This window comes from Triturus cristatus, chromosome 3_1 (assembly GCF_964204655.1).
Source record: "Triturus cristatus chromosome 3_1, aTriCri1.1, whole genome shotgun sequence".
In the NCBI taxonomy this organism is placed as follows: domain Eukaryota; kingdom Metazoa; phylum Chordata; class Amphibia; order Caudata; family Salamandridae; genus Triturus; species Triturus cristatus.
This window is the reverse complement of record NC_140583.1, coordinates 716,658,886-716,683,811: the sequence shown is the minus strand read 5'-3', so window position 1 is coordinate 716,683,811 and position 24,926 is coordinate 716,658,886. Positions and strand designations below refer to the sequence as shown.

Genomic DNA, 24,926 nt, shown 5'->3' with positions numbered 1-24,926 from the left:
GTGAAGGCGGGGATTTAGACACATACATTGCTATGTTAGCATAAGCGTGTTAGATGTTAGAAAGCCATCTTGCCACTTTTGCTGCTTTTGCACACGACACTGCAGATACATGTTATTATTTGAAAACTGCTTGCTCGCCTTTTCTTCACATGAGAACTGTCTGTTGTTCACATCCCTAGCCGTGCGCTGCGACCTTGATCTAAACATTGTGTAAAGAAACAATCTGGGTCGCCAGACAATGCATGTTTTTGAGTTCAGGTTGATCGGCCCACTATTTAGCCATAACACGCACACAGCTGCAAATACCTGAGAGTCAAGAGCATTTGATATTGCAGTCTGCATGCTTTAAACACACATTCTGGAGAAGAGCTTTCCCAGGAGCAGAGCTAAGCTGATCCTGTGATGTGATTCAACTAAGCTGATCTTTACGGTATGGGGTTCCCCATTCAAGCCTAGAGACCTTCTGTTAGTCTAATAATACTAGTTTACTAGCGAAAGGAAGGTGGCTGTATTCCACTGTCATTTGTAATATGATCTCTCCTTTCATTTTCTATGGTATTGTAACAATGCTGATGGTTTTAATTTTAATCATTTGTCTGCTTATGTTAGCCAAAGTACTGCATCTTAGGACACGTAGTTTATAAAATAAACGTTTCAAACTTTATCGTGTCTCTGATTACTCTTGTTGTGGACTGATATGAGAATAATAACAAACAGGTATTTCTGATTCCCACCATTCCTGAGAGTACTCTAAGTCGCTTGTTCTGGGTTGTCTATACATTGGGACCTCCGATAGAATACGGATAACGAATGGGACACTGATGCTGATCAGATAGGGGTTCTGGGTTCTGAGGTGAGTTTTTGGAACACCACAATTCACTGAGGTCCTTGTTTCCTGCGCATAGTTCTGTGCATGAGCAGAATCCCTGAAACATGGCGCACCTAACGTTTGGTCTTTTGATTTGAAACGCCTTAGTAGTGCTTATATTAGTCCACGACTCTCTCACTCTTGGTTCCAGATAACAGGAGTGACGGATTTCACCTACCTATTGGTAGCCTAATAGGTTCTTTCAAGCTTGTTAATTAAAAAGGTTTTTTATATTTCTGAACCCTTGTGCTACTGTAAAATCTGTTGTTGTTCTTCTCTGTGTCCTTATGGCGGTCGAAATTGCAGCGCATAGCCGTACACCTCTGCGACGTCATTTAACGCAGTATGGGGTGCCAGACGATGGGATGGCCATCATTTTTGTGGTGAGTGCAGATGGGTCCCACCCTTACGAGCTATTTTACTCTTGGGTGACGCTCCCAGCAGTGAATGCGGATGATAAAACGTTTCACTTGTTTACTCACACGGGGGCCCAGCAAATTATACGCCGTATAGGACGCTTGAGATTCCCCTTTCAGCCTGGCAGCATAGCATTTGGTTTAATGGTACCCTTCCCCATGCGGTTGCACCGGCTAGAATGGGCCCTTTGTCAATTCCAGGGGCCACATGGCCGGTGCTGGCCAGATTTATGCCTCACCCCCGCTATTTGACTCTTGCGGTGGATGAGTTGCGTACACTCCATACAACCCTCATTTCAGTATATAGGGCTTTGGTGCAATAGGTTTCGCGCAACGTGCAGGTGGGGGCACCTGCTGTTGCGGGACTACCAGCTGGTCACCCTGCGTTTGTTATTAGCCCCGTCATAGTTAATTCGGTGATGGGCAAGCGCCCCCAGAATAAGGACGATTTGCCTTATTGGCTTGCAGAGAAATTTTACCAACTGGAAGCAGTCTTTCCACACTCTACAGCTGTGGAGAAACACAGGATCCTCACCATCAGTTTGCCGAAAGACTTAGTCCCAGAGGTGTCCGATTGTGACAACTGGGGTAAGGTTTTTGCCGCAGTCTACTCGAAGTGCTTTGGCACTCCGTCAATGGCTGTGCTACCCTCCGTTATTAAACGTGTTCAAGATAATCACGGTCCGGAGGCGGCTGTAGAGTTGGGAATGCGGCTTGTCGGAGTGTTCGACGTAGTTGCCTCTCTCGTTCTTCGTAATCTCAAGGGAGATGCAGTACAATTCCAAGTGGCTAATGGCTTAGCCCGCGTCGATGAACTCGATAAGCCCAAAGAGTTGCCTAAAATGATTGCGGAGGCTTATAGAACTATTGACCGCAGTAGTTTAGGGGTTAAACCGACTATAGTCATTCCTGACTTGATACAACACACTAAGGTGAGCTCGTCTGTTAAAGACGATCGTCCAACTTTTCCAAAAGCAAAATTGGCGAACAAAGAAACAGGGAAAGCAGCAACAGAAACAGGGGTCTCGTCCTGCGTCTCCAGTACAGCCGACTAGTGAACGCACATACGATTTGCACGATCGCACTAGTATAAGGTCACCTGATAGATTTCAGGTTACTGAACAACGCTCTCCTCGTTCTTCACAGGAAACATCGGCCTCACAGTCCGGTGGCGGAGAACGTGGCAAGGGTTGGAGTGCCCAACAAGGACGTGAGCAACCCCGTCAGGCTGACGGTAAAGGCAAGCAAGACGAGTTTGCACGTCAACGTCCCCCGTTTCAGAAGAAGAAAGTTGCTGCACTAACAGCGAGGTATGCCACAGATAGTGAGAACACAGCTTCGGAACCTGACATGGGCACTAACGCTGCTCGACAGCGCAGCGGAGGTTACAGTAGTGCGGCAAGCACTGCGTCCATATCTGGAGGTGACAGCAACTGATACGTTCATTACTGTAGAGACTGCTGACACTAGAGTGGCTCCCCCTGACAGACTATATGATATTCTTAATTGAAGATGACATACACCGTACTATCCAAGGGATTTTTTTTTAGATAATCTGACCTCTTCCTATGTCATTCTCTTAGCGGAGGCAGACTGGCCCCCGGTTTTCATTTTACATGCTCCTAGAGGGGAGGAGGTAATCCTCCCGTCCTTTGGGCACACAGTGCCAAAGGAACACGCTAAAAAGTTTGATGAGGAGTGGGCTCAGGTGCTAGCTCCGGCTTTGTATCGTACTCAAGTGGGCTGGCATAAATTGTCACCCAGCCATGAGATTCCATTGCGGTCTATGCCCCAGCCACAGCCCCAATATCCCATGCGTCGCAAAGCTAGATCTCACGACGCGGACATCCTTGAACAATTGGAATATCAGGGTGTTATTGAAACATGTGTGTCACCAATGAATAATCCTTTATTCACTGTGACGAAGCCTGATGGGTCGTACCGCCTAGTTTTGGATTACCGGCATCTGAACTCACATTGCCGAACATGTGCTGTACAAAATACCCACAGTTCTGCTCTCGTCGATAGTCTCGTGAGAAAAAGGTTTAAAACCACACTTGACATTTCCAATGGCTTTTACAGCCATAACCTGTCCTCTATTAGCAGTCAGTGGACAGCGTTTACTTCTGGCGGCAAACAAAAACAGTTTAGGAGATTAGCCATGGGCTATAAAAACAGCCCTGGCGTCTTTGCCGCACGTGTTGTCTCTCTGTTAGAGAGCATAGACCCTGATGCGTACTCGTATGTCGATGATATCTATCTTACAGACGACGAGTTGTGGCCGCATCTGTGTCGCGTAGATCGCATTATTGTTATGTTTGCAGACTTCGGTTAGAAATTCAACTTTGCGAAGTCTCACATTGCAGAGTATACAGTGGTGTTCTTGGGCTAAAAAAAGCCTTGAACATTTGGCCCCATCCATCCCACCAAAGCACAAGACAGAAAAACAAAGTTTCTACAACAATTTGATCTTTAATCATTTGTTCTATTTCCCTTTCTTTCGTCACCGTACATCTGAATTTCTTTCTCAATGCATGAGGTGGCGGCTCGAGTTGGTCCCAAAACAATTCGCCTATAGTCCGCTCACGTCTGTCAAATTTTTGGGCACTTCTGGGGGCATTCCCTCACCTGATACACCACGACCTCTAGTCATAAGCAGTGATCAATCTCTTTTTTTCACGCTGTAAGGGATGGATGGCCTTTGGCCTTCCATGCCTTGGCTATGTCTCTTTTCGTTAGTGTTAAACCCACAAACAGGAGCAATGCTTGATATCTGTTTCTCCCAAAGCGATCTGTGACATGTAGAAGGATTAATTTTGGGTCCAGTGGGCTTGTCCAAGAGAGAACTTCTCCCAAGCAAGATATCACTCTGCGCCAGAACTGGTCAGGCGCCGTGCAGCTCCACACAGTGTGAATGAAAATACCCTCTTCCGCCCGGCAGAGGAGGCATGCTGGGGAAGCTATTACCCCATGCACCACAGACGGTATTTTATGTAGTAAGCTCCATGGAGGTACTTAAGTTGTATTTGTAGGATGTGGGCCAATATTGCCGCCTCTCAGGTGCCACCGAGGCCTCGGTCCAGTCATCATTGTCCAGTGTGTCAATATATTCCACCCATGCCTCTCTAAGAGCAGGTAGTGTGTTTGGGCTATTTGAAATGAGCGACTGCTATATTTTCACAATTTTATGATCTCCTAGGTCTCCGAAGAGGAGCTTACTCTCCAGGATGATGGGGTAAAAGCATGACAGATCTGCAAATACCAATGGAACTGACTGTGATGTAGTTGATAGTCTGTTTGCATCTCTTAAAATGATTTCAAGACTGTGCCATGTACCACATCTTCTAAAGTGGATATCCCAATAATGTCCCATTTCCGAAAGCCCTGCAGTTAGGCCACCTGCCTCAGCATACGGCCCTGCAATAGTGGTGTCTACTCAGTCAATTTCTCCCACCATGTCATATGCCGTTGGTTGCGTTTCCATACATTTAGGACCATTTGTGTTGCCTGGGGGAGAGAGCCCACTCTTCCCCCACCATACTGGTAATCAAGCAGAGGAGTGGCACTCATAGCCCATCTATCAAACGCATATGCTGGGACACCATGGTGGTTGTACCACCAATCATTGATAATAAATAGCTGTGACACAGAATAATAGGAGTGGTCGTCAGCTGCTGCAATGCCTCCACAATAGGTGGACTGAAACAGGTACTAAGGGTGATACGAGTAGCTCCTCACCCATAAGAAGCCGGCAAGAACCGCTGTAATCTGCCGAAACCAAGACCGGGGGATGGTGTAAGGGTAGTTCTGTTGCTGATACACCAATCGGGGCAGGGTGGCCATCTTGAATATGGACGACCTGCCAGTCGGTGACAACGGCAGGAGTGACCAGACCCTCACCTCCCTACATGTACTAATGCATACGCCAAGTTCTGAGACCATGACAGTGTTGAGTCTGGGGATACAATAATCCCCTTTAATATTTAAATCTGCCTTCAGCCAGTGTCAGTCCCTTGGCCCAGCTCACGGCCCCTGTATGGCCATTCACAAGGAACATTATGGATTTCAGGGCATTCATTTATAGACCTGGGGTAGCGCCGAAGATATGCATAACTAGGATGATTTATGGACGTGAGGTCTCTGGATCGGTAAGAAAGAACAGAACATCATCTGTGTTTAGGTTGATCCTACTGAAAAAGCCCCCAACTGCACTCTAAAAACCTCTCATCTGGGCATCCATCCAGACCCAGACAGCCAGAGGCTCCATGGTCTGTGCAAATAACAGTGGGACAGAGGGCACCCCTGCCTTGTCCCCCGTTGCATTAGGTATGGGTCTGATATGGCGCCTACAACTCTTACTGCCACTGATAGATTAGTATACAACAGCTGGATATAGAAGAAAAATCTGGGGCTAAAATGCAACCTCCGGAGTAAAACGAACAGGTAGTTCTAGCTTACGGAGTCGAACACCTTGTCACAATCCACAAGGAGCACTGCTGCAGACTCCCCAGGCGATTTGCATGGGGTAAGGCATTATAAAAACATTGAATATAATGGCGCATGGCCCTGCTTCACATAAAGCCCATCTGGTCCAGGTCTGGGATATGCTGCACCTGTCCAGGAGCTTTACCTCCATATTTAGGAGGGTAAATAGCTGATATGAAGAGTGGTCTTCCTGTGGTCAGCCCAACTTAAGGAAGACCATGAGTTCAGTATGTCCCCAGTCCAGTGGAAGCGACTCACCCTCAATTCTGGATTGGATCACCCCTAGTAGGTATTTTCCAAGCCTGGGCATTAACACTTTAAAGAATTCCCAAGCAAATCCACTAGAGCCAGGAGCCTTAAGCAAGTCCTAGTCCTGACAGGGCTGTGATAGCTCTTCTTTTGTAATTGCCTCATCCAGCTAAGCCCGGGCAATGTTTTAGAGGGTCTGGAGAGGCAGAGCATCTACAATTTTGACTATCTGTTCCTGAGCTAGTGTCTCCCTACGAGCGTATACCTCTCTGAAGTGCGAGCCAAGGCTCAGGGCCACCTCTCAAGGGCCCACCAACAATGTCCCATGAAAATCACAGATTAAAGGAATGGAGGTGGTTTATTGAGTGGCTTGGCACAGCTGATGTAGCATTTTGCTAGATTTACCCCCCATTGGTATATTCGGCTTTGACCCGCCTGCCAGGTCTGCTTAGTCTACTCCAGAAGCAACAGTTGGTACTGCTGTTGTACAGGCCCTAACTACCGCTGCGCCGCTTGTTTATCAGTCTGAGGGTGTCGCTCCTCTAATATCTGCATCTGCAATTCAAGATCCACCAGGCCCCGTGCTCTACGTTGTAGCACCCTGGTGTAGTAACTGATATCTACCCCATGCACTGTTGGCTTAAATGCCTCCCACAGTGGCGCTGGGAAAGGCACCATTCCGGCAATGTGGGTAAAGTACTCTTCAATGGAACGTTTAATATGCAATCGAATTCTTGGGTTTCCCAGAAGCCACGGTGAGAGGCACCAGTGAAAGGCTGGCCCCCCAGGCCCAACCTGGAGTCTAATGGCAATCGGGGAAAGATCAGACAATCCCCTAGCTAATATGCTAACAGCTGACACTCGATGTATGTGTGTGTTGAGGATTAGAAAGTAATCGAGTCAAGAAAGTTATAAGTGGACTACGAAAAAGTAAGTGTATCCATTTCTGGAAGGGTGATGTGTTCTCCACACATCTATTAGGCCCGATGCAGATGTCATGGAGGTGAGCCTGGACCTGACTATTTCCATGGCGCTTCCTACAATGTGGCATTCATCCACCAGGGGGTCCATTACATCATTCCAATCTCTCCATATCACTGACAAGCCCCCTGGGAGTTACCTCCACAGATGCACAGCGAGGTCCACAAAAGTCTGTCCCAGAGGGGAGGGGTGTATATACAGTAGAGTGTGAGGGATTCACCATAAAAGGTGCCTATGGCTATCGTGTATCTACTTTGGTGATCTGTCTAGGTCTTTAATGGTAGAAAGGGACACTGCGGTGCATCAGTATACATTTACGTCTGGATCCCCTCATGAGCCCGTAGTGAAATATTTGGGTATAGCCATGTCTGGCCAGGCAAGGGGCTTTAGTACCGAGGAGATGCGTCTACTGTATCAAAAAATATCTGCTCCCAGCCTTTTGGCGTGTTTTAAGAATGCTCCTCATTTGATCTTATCTAGAACCCCTCAGTCATCTCACAATATCAGACGGATATGGCCCATGGGATCATCAGGGGTCAGGGTGGATGAGTCTGAATTCCTGTGTTTGCTCCAGGGAATTAATGTGCGGTGGGTCTGTGCATATTAATAGTGCATAATATACAACTCCCCTAAACTCCCCCCAATCTTCAACAAACAAGAAGTAACTATTGCAAAATGTGTCAACGTGGGACCCCAGCAGGGGTTACTGCATGGCCACTGCCAATGGATCTCCATTGTCAACTAATGCAAACACTAGAAACGTTTAAGCAGCTGCCTCTAGGGCATGCTGTCATACATATTGTGATCCACACTGCTAAACATGTAGATATTATCAGACTTACAAGTGTTACCAGGGTCTCTGTGCAGTTCAATTGTTTGTGAGTGAGGAAGAGCCCCGGGTGGAGGGCTAGCCAGGCTCAGGTCTAAGTCTCACCAGCACGTCGGGTAATCGGCCAGGAGGATCTGGATTTTTTGTGGCGCTTTGCTGGGGTTTTTCTGGGGCGGTCACTTTGGTCGCCCTGTGACGAATCAAAGTCCATGAGTGGCGGGTGTGGGGTTTCATTGCCATGTCTCGTCGGTTCAGCGAAAGACTTCCTCTGGAGATTTGAAGAAGAAGGTTTACAAGTGAAATATATCTCTCAGGCATGAGGGATATAGAAGCATATATTGTATCTTTAGTTCCCGAAGGTGTTGCTTTGCTGCCGTAAAGGACTGGCGTTGCTGTTGCAATATTTTCGTATAATCAGGGAGGATCATAATATGGTGGGATTGTATATTTAAGGATTGCATCTCTGTCCATGTAGTTTAGGATCCTGGCCATCACCGACCGAGCCCCAGCCCTGGGGTAGACTTCCTTACCTATGCTCACTCCAAAGCATGAGGAGAGCTTCTCTGCAGGTACCACTGAGACAAGAAAGCACCCATTGAAGGACCGGGAAGCCGAGAAATCTCAGGTTGTAGTGGCGGGCTCTACCCTTGGAGTCTTCCACTTGAGTCACCAGCTCCTTGTTCACCACCTTGAGTGTATTTACCTTTTGCTGCAGGGCGAAGACCCAGTCCTCAACCCCGGAGACCCTCATCTTGGCTTCTGTTATCCGTTCTACAGCTCTCCTGAGATTTGGTGGAGTAGAGTGGAGTTTGAGTCAACCGCTTCAATCATGGCATCTAGCATGTCTTGTGACTGTGTTATGGCTGCCAAGAGTGTTGCATTGTCTGGGGCGGTGCGCCACCAGCCCACAGACCACCGGTACCGGCACAGTACCCCCGAGCAGGACGTATTTATCCATTGTACTTTGCTTAGCAGTAGGGGGCGCCTTATCTTTTGTCATGGTGGTCAATGGCAACCGTGGGGTCCCAGAAACCACTTGCTCATCCCTGTCACTACACTTGAACCGCCAGACCCCCTATAGAAGGGCATGAGGGGTGGCAGGAGCATTTGGTAGCCGCTGAATCAGCTTCAGTCTCTACCAAGCAGGGAGAGCAGAGATCCAAAGATGAGCTGACTATATAACTCCAAGATAGTAGTAGGCATTCTACCACAAGCAGCACCAGGACCTAGCCTGGCCACCTCCACACCAGAGATACCCACTCCGAGTAAGGCTTCCTTAGGGGGCCCCATGCTGGGTATGTCTTGTGACACGGTCACTCTTTGGAGCCCGAGACAATGTTTAGGTGAGGAGTATGTCTGTAATAAATTCCCAAAGTCTGTAGATATGTTTCTAGCAAGTCTGTCTCACCCCAGAAGAGTTGTTTAGAGTTGCACTGCAGAAAATTGCTATCTCAGATTAAAGCAAGTCTCATTCCTTATATCAGTCAACTCATGTAACTAGTCATTGGCCTCCCAATGTTCTGAGCACCGCATCAAGGAGGTGTCAGTGTCCCCACGGCAATTTGCCAAACAAGCTAATACATCTCCTGGAGTGTTCCGTGGCCCATGTTTACCATGCAAAAAGAGCAGGTGAATCACAGTTCATAGTCTACTATATATTTCTTCTGGGGTGTTGGGGCATCGCATACTCACTCATTCCTAATAGCCGACAGTTTCTTTGCAACATTTCTTTGACTTGTCCTTGTGAAGAAGTATAATCCATAAAGGACCTGAGAGTAAACCTGGAAAAAATTTTAATTACACCAGTGTAATTGTTGTAATTTTGATAATTTCGTATAACACAATTTACACAACATTACCGAAATTGTGCCTTTATGCCACTTCGCATAGTTTTGAGGTGAAATTTTAACATGAGGTGTATCCGTTGGCTGATTTTTAAATGTGAACGGCATTTCAGGGAGATTGTTTACCTGAGATTAACGTTCTGGTGATTTTTCAGTGTAAAACTACAAATCTGAATGCTAACAGTAGTGTTTTGAATGTGAGCAGCAGTTCCTTTAATGAGGATAGCCAACAAACATTTCAGGTAGATTTTTTTACCCAAGCAGACCATTCGGGCAATTTTAGAGTAGTAAATGCATTTCGCACAATAACACGTAATTTTGTGCAATTTTGCAGCCATTTTGCATAATAACACGAGAGCAAATTAAGCGAGTTCCACACACCCCAACTTGAGAGTAGAGTCACTTGCATCTTTGGTTTTTCTCCATTTTGCAGCTCTCCATCCACATCGTGCTTGTGTCAGACCGTTTTCAAAAACTGTCTTCTGATAGCCTTTCAATCTAAAATGATCGCTGATGATCAAAAATTGGCTTCTTCCTTAAAGTCACTCTCCTCCGGTAATTCCTCCTAGTTCTGAGCAATTTCCTGTAGGGAATGCTTCACTCGAAGACTTTCAGGTGCCTACTATTCGCATGAAGAATCAAATTACTCGTGGTAGCTTTCCTATGTATTTTACTACACCTCCTGGCATCCTTGATGTATATACAAACGTCATACAGAAAGTTGATAGATGTGTCACTGATAGTGAGGGTAAATTAAAGGTTGCATTCATTCTGACCTATTCTTGAAACAAAAACATATATCATATTTAATTACAAAATTAAATTCATATATACAAAATAAAATTTTAATTAAATAAACAATTCTATTGTAGAACTTATATATACATTGAAGAAGAAAAATTACAACATTAGCAAAAGTGCTGGATTTTAAAGGAGTCAGATTTACTCTTCTGACTCCAATTTAATTAAAAGTAGGCAAAGTGTTAAACTTTGGAGGAGTTAGATTCACTATTCCCTCTCCCACTCCAATGTAAGCAAAATCTGGAAAAGTGCTGTAATTTGGAGGGGTTAGATCTACTATTCCTTCTCCGACGTAAGTATGTGCAGGTAAAGTGTTGTCGAACTTTGGAGGGGTAAGATTTGCTGTTCCCACTACAACGTAATCAAAATAGGTAAAGTGTTAACTCTGCAAGGGCTAGATTTACTGTTCTAACCCCAATCTAAGCAGCAGGTGGAAAGTATAGGAGTTTGGAGGGGTTATATTTACTATTCTCACTCCAACATAAGCAAAAGCAAGGAAAGAGTTTGGTTTTGGAGGCATTAGAAATACCATTCCAATTGACAATCATTTCTAAAACATCACTTAAATCCCTAACAATGTGAAATTAATAAAACATATTTGGAATTTAAAAAAACATTAATAATAAATTGGATTAAATGCAATAGAAAAAATACAATGTTATAATACAAAAACAGTTTACCAAATGTAAAACAAAATAAATACATTTACATTGTATAAACTTCCTTCTCAACTATACAAAACAACCAACTACAAAAATGTAAAATCTATTATAACTATAACATTTTTAACATTAAAATACTAATTTAAAAGAACATATAACATTAAAACAAATATTAAATATAAAATTACACCTATCAACAAATTAACAATTACCAATATAAAAAACGATTAACCAAACAATTAATCAGTTAAATGATTTAGGTAATAAACTATCAAGTAATGTTTTAATTTACCTAAAAAAACTAATCACAAATAAAAAACTATAATTAGTATTTTCAACACATTTCCACCTTAATCCCCTACAAAGCCAGCAACCCACTACTCAACTACAAGTTTGTAGTTGAACTGTATAAAATTGAAATCCCACGTTAAAAATCACAAAATATACCTAAATAATTAACATATTATTTGACAAATAAAACATTTAGCATAATTATTCCCTAATTAAATATTTAATTACCATACCCTAATAGATTAAATAGATTAAGCTTTATTCAAGCAAATGCAAGCAGAATCTCGGCCCCCCATGCAGGATATTTTTATCGCCCACAGCAGCTTCGGCCAAGACATATCATAAATGTCAATTTTCACAAGGAAGTTGTTGTGGTCTCTCACTTTGCCTGACCATTCCACAACAGATTTGTTGCACTAGCTGGTTGTGAAGTTAATGATTGAGAATCACTTAGAATTCTTTCTTCTTCCATAAACGTGTGTCTGGTTATTGAGAATTTGACTCATCAGCCCACCCGCCCTCCCAAGGACTGACCATATATCCGATGCGCCTATCTCTTCAACCTCAAATCTAACGGGTTCGCTCAAGGCGCCTGCTTTTGCAGGGCCCACTATGTACGGGGAATGCAGGATCTTAGGAGGGAATTGTGTTTAAATTTACTTCTTGGAATGTTTCAAGTCTTGTCTCCAAGGTGGATAACTCTGATTGGATACATTTGATTAAAGATTTTGATATTATATGCTGTCAGCAGACATGGGCTTGTTGGACTTGGCTGTTTTATGACTCTGGGCACTTTACCACTGCTGATCAGTGCTAAAGTGCATTTGCTCTCTATTGTAAATTGACGCATTGATTAGTGGCTCCATGATTGGATTATTTGATTTACTTGTCAGACCCTAGCACAGTGCACCATGTGTGCCCAGGGCTTGTAGATCAAATGCTGCTGGTGGGCTTGCAGCACTGGTTGTGCCACCCACAGAAGCAGCTTGTAAAGTGTGTCTCAGGCCTGCCATTGCAAGGCCTGTGTGCAGTCTCTGACTGCCATGTCGGCTGTCCAAGTGCACCCACTTGCCAGTCCCCAAACCTTCCCCTTTCTTCATAATTTCAGACACCCCTATGGTAGGCCCAAGGGCAGGGTGCATTGTAAGTATAAGGTAGGACATGCCCTCGTGTGTGTGGCATGTCCTAATAGTGAATTACATCCATTTTCGTGTTTCACTATGGTAAGGCTACCTGTTTCCCATAGGCCAGAATAGGCAGTTTGATTATTACACCTTATAATCCTAACTGACTCAGGGAACATGGTAGAAATTCTAGTTTAGTATGCCTGAACTCAGGATGGGAAAATACATCTTTTAGTGAAGTTGATTTTAACATTCTGTGTTTGAAAATACCACTTTTAGAAAGTAGGTATTTTCTTGCTTAACTGTCCAAGCCTGCCTCTGCTAGGTTGTGTATTGTGTGTCTGGAGTTTGAGTGACAGGGGCTGGGGGATTCCAGGAGACAGGGTGAGTCAGCACAGGGCTGAATAGAGAGATCTGCATGCAGATGGGTGGGAGGAGTTGCACCTGGGACCTGAATAGGGCTGTGCCTTCCCTCCACAATGCTGGCTCCACCTCCTGTGGTCCGTCTGATGTCCCTGGCCTACACTGTGAAAGGAAAGAAGGAGTCTTGTCAACAAAGTGCTCCAGGACTAACCAGAACTGGTTTGGACTAGGCAAAGGCCTCTCTGCCTTCAGAAAACAAAGAGAAAAGTAGTATACATTTGGGGACCCAGACCCCAAGACTTGAGATCACATCTGGAGCAACAAGACGAACCTCTGCCAAGGAGATGAACCAAGGGAAGCTGTAGGAGTTGTACTGCCCCCCTGCCAGTGTGCTGTGCTGCTGGGTTGGCCTACAGTGGTGTCTTCAGTGCCAAGGAGAGGAGAAGGAACTTTCAAAGGACTTTCATCATCTTGCAGAATATTACTCCAAGGGCTTGAACTTGTTGTTGCCTCCTGCTGAAGTCTCAGGGACAAAAGACTTCACCACCAGCTCCCCTCTGAATGTCCTTGCTGGTAATTCTATCTGCAGAAGCCTGCGTGTCGCTGGGAGCTGGAAGCGCGACGCAAGGAGAAGAAGCGTGTCGCCGTCGCAGCTGTAGTCGTCGCATCGCCAGAGATGTGGTGCCGCCGCATCTCCCCAGAAGCATGTCTTCGTCACAGTTGTCTGCTGTCGCATCCCGGAGAAACGTGGCGCAGGGTCTGTCGCGGCTCCAAAGTGCAGAGTCGCCGCAAGGCTGCCAGGGTGTGCACGCATCGCCTCAACATCGTCGCATCAAGGATGCCATCTTATCGCATCGCACCGGATTGTCGCATCGCATCGAGGCACCATCTTGCTGCATCGCAACCGGGCTGCAGCACGAGAATCTATGCATCACCTCCTCTCCGGTAAAGATCAAGACGCACACATCCCCTACTCTGCGCAAGCACTGAGGCGCGACGCATCGTCTCCCCCGAAGCAAGGAACCGACGCATCTCCAACCCTGCGAGCCTTTTGTTTATTTGCGTTACGCATGCAGGTACTTTTGGGAGAACTGTGTTGCATTTACCATCAAACTTGAACTAAACTAATTCTACCATCTTTAAGTCAATTTTGAGTACAGTATTGTGGATTTTTGTCGTTTGTGGTCTTGTGCTAAGTCTGTATAAAGAATACTTATTTTTATAAAACCTGTGTGGTGTCCATCTGTAGTGCTTTCACTGTATTACTGTATGTGTTTACAAATGCTTAATACACTGCCTTTGAGATAAGGTACCAAGGGGGTGAGCAGGGGTTATCCAGTAGTGTAATTCCCTTTCCCTGACTTAGAAGCAAGGGTCCCTATTTGGTCAAAGGTACCTACCTCTGCCAACTAGAGACTCCCAGTTCTAACAGGGCTCTTGAGTCAGTCTGCGTTGATGGTTTTACTTCTTTTTTGACACCCGCAGTTCCATCACTTGCCGGAAGACCTAAGTATGGTTTGTTGACTTTAGTCAAGGTAGGGTTGAGAGGGGTTGTCAATTGGTCTTTTTTAGATTCCCCCAAGTTTCAACTCTTGTGGTTTAATTCTAGTTCCATGAATTTCTTATTGTTTAATTTCTGGTATAATGATTTAAATACACACTTAACTGATATAGTGACTCCACCCACGCATGAATTGGACAAATTTATTGATACTCAGAAGGAACCAAGACGCATTAACCCATTTTGGTGTCTCACCCAAGGATGCACGCGCAACCTTCTTGTCAACTACAGCTTGTATTTTGCTCTGGATTCACTACACACTGACCCGTCTTTCAAGACAACATACATTGGCAGGGAAGTTGTAGTTTAATGGATTACATTTTGTTTTCATCGGATGTAATTCACCTTTTTGCTAATTATTTAGTTCTACAAACTGTGTCTAGTGACCATTGTGTCCTCTCAGTCACTTGCCATAGGGGGCAGGCTGTAGTTGAGATGGATTCTCCAGGTTCAACTCTCACTCATGTTAAGAATAAAGGTGTTGTGCAAAAGTGGGAAAGTATTGATAAAGATCATCTGCTTTCTGTTTTGGTCACTTCAAATATGTGCAATATCCTGACTTGCCTGAATGAAGAAGCAAATGTCATAGATATTATTGGTAGTTTCCATGGTCTATGTGTAGCCTTTAAAGAGACGTCAACAATTTCCTGTAAGCCCCATAAGGTTTATGGCTGTATGCTGGTTTGATGCCAACTGTTCTAGGGCTCTCTAATCAACTCCCAGGATCCAGTGGGACATAGAGTTGGGTTGAGTGGCCTATAAAAATGCAGTCAATACCCAGAAGAAACATATCAGGGAGGAGGACTATGAAACTCTTTTTAAAGTCCTGTGAAACAAAGGACAGTAAAGGCTTTTGGCAACTGGTTATCTTTTGATTTTTTAATGACTCAACTAGCATGGACCTGGATGTAGTTATTTCTGCTGATGACTGGTATTTCCACTTTTCCGATGTTTATAATGATGGCACCACCTCTGATGTGGCTATGGGGATAGTGGGGCTCATTACCAATTGATTGCCGATTACACATGAAGATATATTTAGTGCTATTAATAAAAGTCCCATAGGTAAGGGGTTGGGCCCTGATGAGGTCTCGAATGACCTTTGCATGGCTAACATCGATCTGTGGGTATCCATCCTCATAAATGTATTGTGTGCTGCTGCTGCCATGCGCCCTCTAGGTCTTGGTCTCATGCTCCACAATTGTGCACATTTTTAACATGGGTGATAAAGGTTATCCGGAGTGGCATCACCCTTTAACTCTGATCAATTTTACAGCCAAATTAATGGGGAGCATTTTATTCAATTGTTTGGAATCTTGGGCCAAGGCTGCCATTTTGGACCTACAATACAATTTCAGACTGTGTGTGGGAACCTTGGAGCAGTGCCTCAATTTTTTTCTTGTAACAAACAAATACTCAGCTGCAAAGTGTAGTCATGTATATGCAGCATTTTTGGATCTCAATTTGGCATTTGATCACATATAGTGGAGTAAACTGGAAGACATTATGATTGATTTGGGGGTTGAGGCCGATATCTACTTTCCGAGGCAACTGTATAGTAATGTAACTGTGAGCATCAGGTATGGCATTAATGTAGAGACAAATAAACCCTTCCAGATTGTCAGAGTAATCAGACAGTGCAGTGTTTTGACTCCCTTTTTGTTTTTGTTGTACATTAATGGCCTGAAAAAATATCTCCTGAGCCAATCTGTTGCCATTCCATATGTTGGCCTTTCCCTATTCTTGCACTTCTACATGCGGACAATGTCGTGCTCATAGCTGGACGACGCTTGGTCTCCAGAAGTTGTTGGACAGGTACACAAATTTCATGGCAAATCTCTATCTCACCATAACCACTTGCAGACAAACATAATGGTTTTCAGGCCCAGGAAATTTAAGTGTAAGTCATTTACAGTTAGTCGCACCAAGATTAGCCCCTTTTCCACTTTTTCTTATTTGTGTGACCTTTTTTACATCTGTGGCCTATGCTAGGCCGTAACAGGGCAGCTATGTTTGGGAGAAATGTAGAGGCGCTTTTGATATTCGCACACAGGCCACAAACCCATCAGGGAGCTTGTTAAAGTCCATAAAACCATATGTCTTTCGATTGCCACATATGGTGCAGGGCTATGGGAATTGTGGGAGTATGATACGATGAGGAAAGTGGAGAATACATTTTTGAGATATCTGCTATCAGTCTCACAATGTACCTCCACATATTTGTGCCATACTGAATTGGGGCTGGATTATATAAACAATGTTGTCAGGCCTTACCCTGTCCCACTGTGGTTGTCAGTCTGGTCTAACTGTTAAAATAATGTCGTGCACCAGGTAGTGGTGCATATAAAGGAATTAAGTTTCACCCTTGGCACTGCTGAGTTTTTTGATAATCCCAGTGGTTTGCCCTCCACTTTTAAGTTTGTCCTAAAAGAGATGGTTGTACGACGTTACAACGCATTCCGTTGCAACTCATGCCTTTTCCACGCATGCGTTACAACGCGAATGCCATTACCACGCATATCCTTTACCATGAAAATGCCTTTACCACGCATACCTTTACTACGATTTTCGTTGTAAAACTATGCATGATAATGGCATTTTCATGGTAAAGGTTTTCTCCGATCCCTGCCCCAAATCCTTACATGTTCCCTTGCGCCCTCCTTTTTTATAATACCCCTTCCCGGTACCCCTGTGTGACCCTCCGCCCCCATTCCTTCTATGAATTACCCCTGCATGTAACACTAAAAATCTTGCCCGCGTGATTCCCCCACCCACAAACCATTCTATCAAATACCCCTACCCTGAACCCTGAATATTTACCCCTGAGCCACACCACCCCCTCATTTATTTATTTAACTAAGATCCTCCTTACCTCTACACGCTCTCTCCACTCCAAGCACTTCCGATTTGCGTTGCACGTCGTAAAGAGGAAGCGGAAGTGTCTTTCCGTTTCCTCTAACGACGCCGATTGCCTCCACATCTTTTCTCTTCAGAATCCGAAAACGGCGGAAACAGGTGCGTTTTTGGGGGGGGGAAGGGGGAGATTCCCCCAGCCCCCTTTTTTTAACCCACACTTTTTTTTGGGGGGGGGGGGGCCTCCTTCAAGCCCCCTTTTTAATTTTACCTTTAACACACATGCCTTTACTACGTATCTTGTAGTAAAGGAATGCGTGGTAAAGGCTATTCGTGGTAAACCACACATGCGTTGTAAAGCATGCGCGGTTAAGTGTATGCCTGGAAGCGGCCGCGTTGTAGTGGCTGTTTCCCAAAGAGAGATTCTTTGATTTATGCCAATCATTGCGAAGTCAGGAAGGCCTCTTTGAGTAACAATATTTTTTACTGTGTTTTATCAAATTAAAGAAATTGCTGAGATGATCCTCATGGGGCTTATTTATGAGCACTTGCAACACTTTTGTGCAGCCAATGCGTCACTTTTTGTGATGCACCTGCGGCGTACAAAATGTTGCACCCTATTTACAAAGTGACGCATCTAGGCAGATGCGTCACTTTGTAAAGACCTGTGCTACATTCTACCTGCGTCAGGTATAATGAATGCAGGGTGGGCGTTCCCCCGCATCAAAGCCACTTGGAAGTGGCACAGTGAAATCTATCAGATTTCAGTGCGCCCCTTCTAGGACACCATTGCGTGAAAACCTTACGCCTGCCTCATGGCAGGTGTAAGGGTGACTCAGGCCCTTTCACATGGGGCTTGACCCATGTGAAAGGACACATTGCTGGAGTTGCGTCTGTTTTGAGACACACACCAGCAATGCGCCACTATTGCGCATACAGATACGTCAGTAGTACTGATGTATCTGTAACTCCTTACGACATGACGCGCCATACTTTAAATACGGCAGATCTACGGTGTTGCGAGGAGGGCACACTGAGAAGTATTGCATCCCTGCTTTGTCGCAGCGATGCGCCACTTCTCATAAATTAAGCTTGGGCATTTTTATTGGCAGTTAGCTGTATGTAAGTATTTTGGGATTGTAAATGAATTTGTTTTTATTGATTATTAACTGCAGTTTTATGGTTCATGCATGCACCCAAATAAAGTAAGACTAGACTTGAAGTTCCCACCCGATTCCCCTACAAACCCAGCAACCTGTTACTAAATGATCAATTACTAACTAAAAGTAAAAAGTGTTTAAGAACACATGAAATCTTACAAACTATGCAAACAATATAACATTTTTTATAATACCACCAATACCTAACAATAATATAACTACTATATATTAAATTAACTAAACCATATTTAATACAACTATATTGAATAAAATGATGTTATATATAATGATATTTTTGAAACAGTATCAAATGCCTAAGGAAAATGCTAGTTTGCCCCTCTATATTCTGACGCAATATTGCAATAACTAATATCTTTTTTAAACTATAGTTTGGTTATTCGACTACCCAGCTCCATATGTCCAGTGGTCCTGGTTAAAATCATATACTGTTAATCAGAGAAAATACTTCACCAAATAATGCTTTAAGAGACGCAGGTGCCAGCATTCTGTATCTTTTCTGGAGTTTAAACTTTGTAAAATGTCAGGGAGAGGCGAAATAGCATACACAGTACAGGGAATTAAGAAAGCAAATCTTTAGCTTAGAGGTGGAGGGTCACCTTCGCCACTTCAGCAGAGGTTAGACACCATGGCCATTTGAGTTTTCACTCTGAAGTGGCTCTTGCCAGCAAGGCAGGACATGTCCCTGGAAAAATCTAAGTAGCAGCCGTTTCACCATACCCAGGCTGTATGGTGGAACTGCAATCCCAAATGTGGGTATGGAAAATATGCACCCTAAGTATGATTGCATTTTGAACACCCTCAGAGAAAATGCCCTTCATGACGGGACTTCTGACATGTTTTTTGCAGCTGTCGCATTTCGCCCATCTTTAAATATTATCCCTAATCACTTACATACTTATTGCATTCTAAACAAAATATACGACAATCCTGGTATTAGTGATGACTTTCTGATTCCCTTGTATGTTCCACTGTTTGCTCTCCACTCTTAATTTTCCTTTCATACAGACCCTTTTTGGCGTGCTGAATTAAAAAGGCGAAAGGTTTCAGGGCTAGTTGACTTGTCGCTGCCTGAAAAGGAATCCTATGTTTATACCCTATATAAATCTTAAAGAAATAATGACGGATAATGAAGACATGGACAGCTCGCTGCTGGTATACCTTGGAGAGGATGTACGTGCAAGTACCAGGAAATGTGTAGCTGTTGTCGTCAAAGGTGGAAATGTGTGAGCCTCCTTCCAAAGAACACATCCCTGCACACTGAAATTGTTTACACTTCCACTTGCCTCCAGTGCATTTGCTGAAAACAAAATAAGAGCATTATTGCAGAAGACAAACACGTGGTCCTAGTTATCTGTCAAGTAGTGACAGTGAATCCTGTCATTTCCCCAGATTTAATTCCTTCTTCTAACAGCCTGCTCCATCCTCTCACTGCCGAAGTTGGACCCCTCAAGACCCCTTTGTTTCCAAATTATTAAGGAGGTTATCAAAAGGTGTAGATACACAGTTTTACTATTTCATGCCTCTAATGAACCCTTCCAATGCATATAGCAAAACAATAAGTGTTCGTTTTGTGCAATCTCTGCTATGAAGTGATACTTTTTAGGTCTTTTCTACAGCCCGCTTTTTCATATTGTGCAATATCTGCTATGGACTGATCTATGAAAAGATACTTTTTAGGTCTTGCCTACAGCTGCCTATTGTGTACAATACCAATACTTAGAGTGAGCTTTAGGTCAGCACATTGCTTATTGTTTGTTGGATTTCTGGTAAACTTAATTTGCTTGCTTTTTATTCAATGGCCTTCCTTCCTCTTTTTATGTAAATCCCTCCCCTGGAGAATGGCTTCTTTATCCACCTCTTCATTGGATGACTTGTAAACTTTCATGGCTTTTAAGCACCTCCATTGGTGTGAATGTGTTTTATGCACTCTCCCCCATGTGCTGCCCCACCCCCAGCATCCAAACACTCTTTGATCTACATATCTACTTAACTTAAGCAGATAGGTATTCAGCAGGCATTTCCTCCTTTACCATGCAGGTGGGCAAACATATATTTCTTGCCATTTCAGATAAGAAAGTCGAGAATTTTGTCAGAAGCTTAGAATCACTGAAAAATGACTTCATATAATTTAGTGGCTTTCAGGAAACAATTTAAGATGGAAGGCTGGATTTTTGGCAGAAATATATGCCTCAAAAAGAAAATGTTTTTCTCATTTGTCATGGGAGTTCAAAACCTTTAATTTCTATAGAAGGTTGAAAATAATTTTGGCAGTCTTCTTTGTAAATGAGATTGTCTATTTCAAGCTGGCCTACTGACCAGGTGGTGCTTGAAGCCATCATGCACAAAATGCTAGGCTGTGGTGGTGCTTTATTTAGGTTATATGGAACGTCTATATCCCAAGACAATTTTGGCAACCTATAATAATTTTACAAAGTGTTTGGACCTCATTAATTTGCAATATAGCCTGTCACATTTTTCTTTTCACCAGAGTAATTTTTGTAACTTTGCGTTACTTTGTGATACGAAATGACCAAAATTTAAGCCGTTCTGCCCGTTTGCGTAATTTTGGGCAAAAATACCTACCCAAGCTCTCAAGAACGACTGCTGGCTGGACTTGTTCGTGTTCTGTTGCATTTTGCCCTATTTTCTTTTGGGCATAACATTGCATTTTGCACTAAGAAAATTGAGGTAAATGCAGGGTTTCGCTCCTTGGGTAATTCCACATTACAATAATTATTTCGTGTAATTCTGTGTAATTATGCAACAGCAAATTACACAGAATTACAGCCCACCCCTGGTTCTAATATGGATGTAGATCTTCAGATTCATGTAGATACGTTCTTTATTAATCTAGGGAGTAGGATTAGAAAAGGTAAATGTTAAATGATGCAGCGCCAAGACCTAGGCAGCTCTCACATCAGTTGTCTTCTACAAATGAATACATTGACCTCCCAGGTACAGTATGATGTACCACACCTTCCAATGCAGATCAATCATTCAGCCTGCACAGTAAATACACAGAACAGACAGGAGACAGAAAGAAACTTAGGCCCAGAATTCCTCTCTGTATTATTGTCAAACTTCAGGGAGCTCAGATAGAAGGAAGTGGAGAGATGAAAAGGGCCATAGTGAGTACCCAAGGCTCTAAAATACACAACTGAAATAGTGGCAGCTTCAAAAAGCAACAACCACATCCTAGAAACATCCCTGCCGACTCTTCACTCCTCTGATCTATAACTCCATGAACAACTCCACTCACATGGGAGTAGTTTCTACTGAACCTAAAATAGCTACTTTAGTACATTCTGCAGAATCCTTAACTTACATTCTATGGTGACAGAACCATTTGGTTTGCCCACTACTGCTAGGCTGCTGGAGTCTGTAGCCGGGACATGTCCTGCTGAAAATGTAAATTAAAGAAGGAGACTCTGTAGTGTCCGTGCTCCTGTGGCCACGATATGACAGTATAGCTCCTCCTATCATGACTCTCCATGTGTGAGACTCAACCACCATATACTGGGGACTTATCAGATTTAACTTAGTATCTAGTTGTTATATAGGCAGTACGTTACCATGATCGGCACGGGGTGGTGATGGAAGACTGTGACTGGTAGATCTCGCCTCCAAAGGTGCAGGAACACTGATCTTTGGAGATGCATCCTGAGAAGCTGATGTCATCAAATACGGTTTCTGAAACAAATAGGGCACATTAACCAGGGCAATACAGAACAATTCAGTGTGCTTTTTGTACGACATTACCATTATTCTGCTAGGACTGAGCTTCCCTGCATCATGTGAGAGTTGTGATTTACAATAATTTGGCAGTGAGATGTAGGGAGGTTGGAGGATCTCAAAGGATTACTTCTGGGTGTAGAAGCAGAAAGAGGGCCCTGCATCAAGAACCAGCTACAGCTCCCAGTCCGAGTATAATGCGAGGGCAACAAGCAATAGCTTTCGCAGTGGCAATGTTTGAAATAACAAGGACCTTGCAGATTTTTAATTCAGTTAGTTCTCATTTTGATGTGTTGGAAAAAGGTCAGTACCTCGCGTGCCTGATTCATCACTCCAGAATGTATGGACTTTACTTTGGCGCTGTAAAGAATCTCAACATAAGTAGCTTGGGGCAAAGTTAGATATCCAGACTTCTTGATACCCAAGAAGCTACAAGTCTTTGATATGAAAAAACATTTAATATTTTCTGTCTGATTATCGTGATCTGGTGAGTGATCACCTTATCAAAGCCGAATATCCCTTCGCACTGACTTGCGCTACAGCTCTGGTCCTCTTTTCACTGGCATTAGACTCACAATATCCATCACACACAACACACGCGAGAATTTTAAGAAAAAAGCTAGCGCACACCATAGAGTTTAGAATATGATGTCACACTACTGCACAAAATTCAATATCTGATATTTGCCTTGAAACTGTCAAAGAAAAATGCAAAGCATGGCAAAGATTCCAGGAGACCATGAGAATCTCAGTAATAACAAATTCCCTCCAAGAGAATAACCCAGCTTCTCCAAAATGGTTTCGAGATATCTAACACAGTTTCGTAAAGAAGGCCTGTTCAAATATCATGCACAGATGCACCATGGAGAAGATCTCTTTTCCTGTATAAACTCAAGCAAACCATGAAAGATAATCCTAACATGCTACATTAAATAATACAAAATAAAATGCACACCAGAAAGACATTTTCAGACTTCAAAAATATATTTATAATGAGCAGCAGTACAATCACAAATGAGTAGTAAATCATCTGGGGCCCGATTCACAGAACTAACTTAAGACAAAATCCTAAACTTACTACCATTTTGGTATTCACAGAAGGCACTTACTCATTTTGGTATTCACAGAAGGCACTTATTCATAGGTTAGGAGTCCTAACTTTACTACTCCTAAACTGAGAAAAATCCTAACTTTAAGACTTTTGGTATTCACAGAAGGCATTTAGGAGTCCTAAAGTTAGGAGTCCTAACTTTACTACTCCTAAACTGAGAAGAATCCTAACTTTAAGACTTTCGGTATTCACAGAAGGCATTTAGGAGTCCTAAAGTTAGGAGTCCTAACTTTACTACTCCTAAACTGAGAAAAATCCTAACTTTAAGACTTTCGTTATTCACAGAAGGCATTTAGTAGTCCTAAAGTTAGGACTCCTAACTTCTGTGAATACCGAAATGAGTAAGTTCCTTCTGTGAATACCAAAATGGTAGTAAGTTTAGGATTTTGTTTTAAGTTAGTTCTGTGAATCGGGCCCCTGGAGTTTTTGTAGGAATTAAAGGTAGAATACATTATTATAACTGACAGCATTAACTTCAATTATGGAAAATATACTACACTTCAAAATATCAAGTGCTGGTTCTCTCAAAAAAGGTGTGTGTGTGGTTTAGTCTTACATCTGCTTCCACAGGGATTAATTATACACATATTGCCAGTGCTTAATTTGAGCCAGTGGTTTCAGGTGCTCGGCATCAGCACTTAATTGTCAACACTGGCACTTATATTAGTCTGTCACATGGTGGCACTGTTCGTCTAATTCAGGGATAAGCATAACAACAGTTGTTTATTAATTAAATAAACTTTAAAAATGACTAATACCTGCCGACTAAACCACTCTTAAAGCTTTGGGAGTTTGGAATAGTCTGATGGTTTGTAGATGTGTTAGTAGTATCATTGGTATCGCTGACAGGGGAATGGGTGATGCAAGCTGCATTTGCTGCCTGACAAGAGCCCTGGCACCTATTTTTTTTTTACAAATTAAGCACTGATAGTTGTACTACTTTATCAAAGGCAAGCAAAATAGTGGATAACAAGCGCCAAATTCTTGACAGCAATACTGGGGGAGAAAACTCGCATTGATAGCACCCTAATTGCTTTAGTTTGCAAAAATACAAGATATCATTCCTCTGTGTGGCTATAAATGTGGTTAAAACCATCTTTTCCAAAGGATAGAAGAATAGCTAGCCATTGTTGACTGGAGGATGAAAAGTATTCTTTTTAGACCTTGCTTTTCCAGCAGGTTTATCCCCAGACTTTTTACTTTTGAACCTTCTCTTTTTGACCCTGTTTTTGTTGATTTTAGGACTCTGGGCACTTTACCACCACTGATCAGTGCTAAAGTGCATATGCTCTCCATGTAAATTGTTAGAATGGATTGGCGATTAATGATTGCCTTATTTGATTTACTACTAAGTCCCTAGTACAGTGCACTGTGTGTGCACAGGGCCTGTAAGTCAAATGTTGCTAGTGGGCCTGCAGCACTGATTGTGCCACCCACACAAGCAGCCCTTCTAAGGGGTCTCAGACCTGCCACTGCAGTACCTGTTCGCAGTCTCTACTGCCCTGTAGACCAGGCAAGTACACCCACTTTCCAGGGCCTAACATCCCCTTTTCTTACATGTAAGACACTCCTAAG

General features: G+C 43.4%; 1 protein-coding gene across 1 annotated transcript in view; it reads right to left on the bottom strand.

Moving 5' to 3' along the window:
• The window catches only part of LOC146860841 (uncharacterized), a 915,295-nt gene that overhangs the window by 737,008 nt on the left and 153,361 nt on the right, over positions 1–24,926 (bottom strand). The window contains exons 9-10 of the mRNA XM_085646176.1: positions 22,081–22,198; positions 19,667–19,805 (exon numbers count right to left, since the gene is read on the bottom strand). Coding sequence (XP_085502302.1) covers positions 19,667–19,805; positions 22,081–22,198 — 257 coding nt within the window. The remainder of the gene's footprint in view (positions 1–19,666; positions 19,806–22,080; positions 22,199–24,926) is intronic.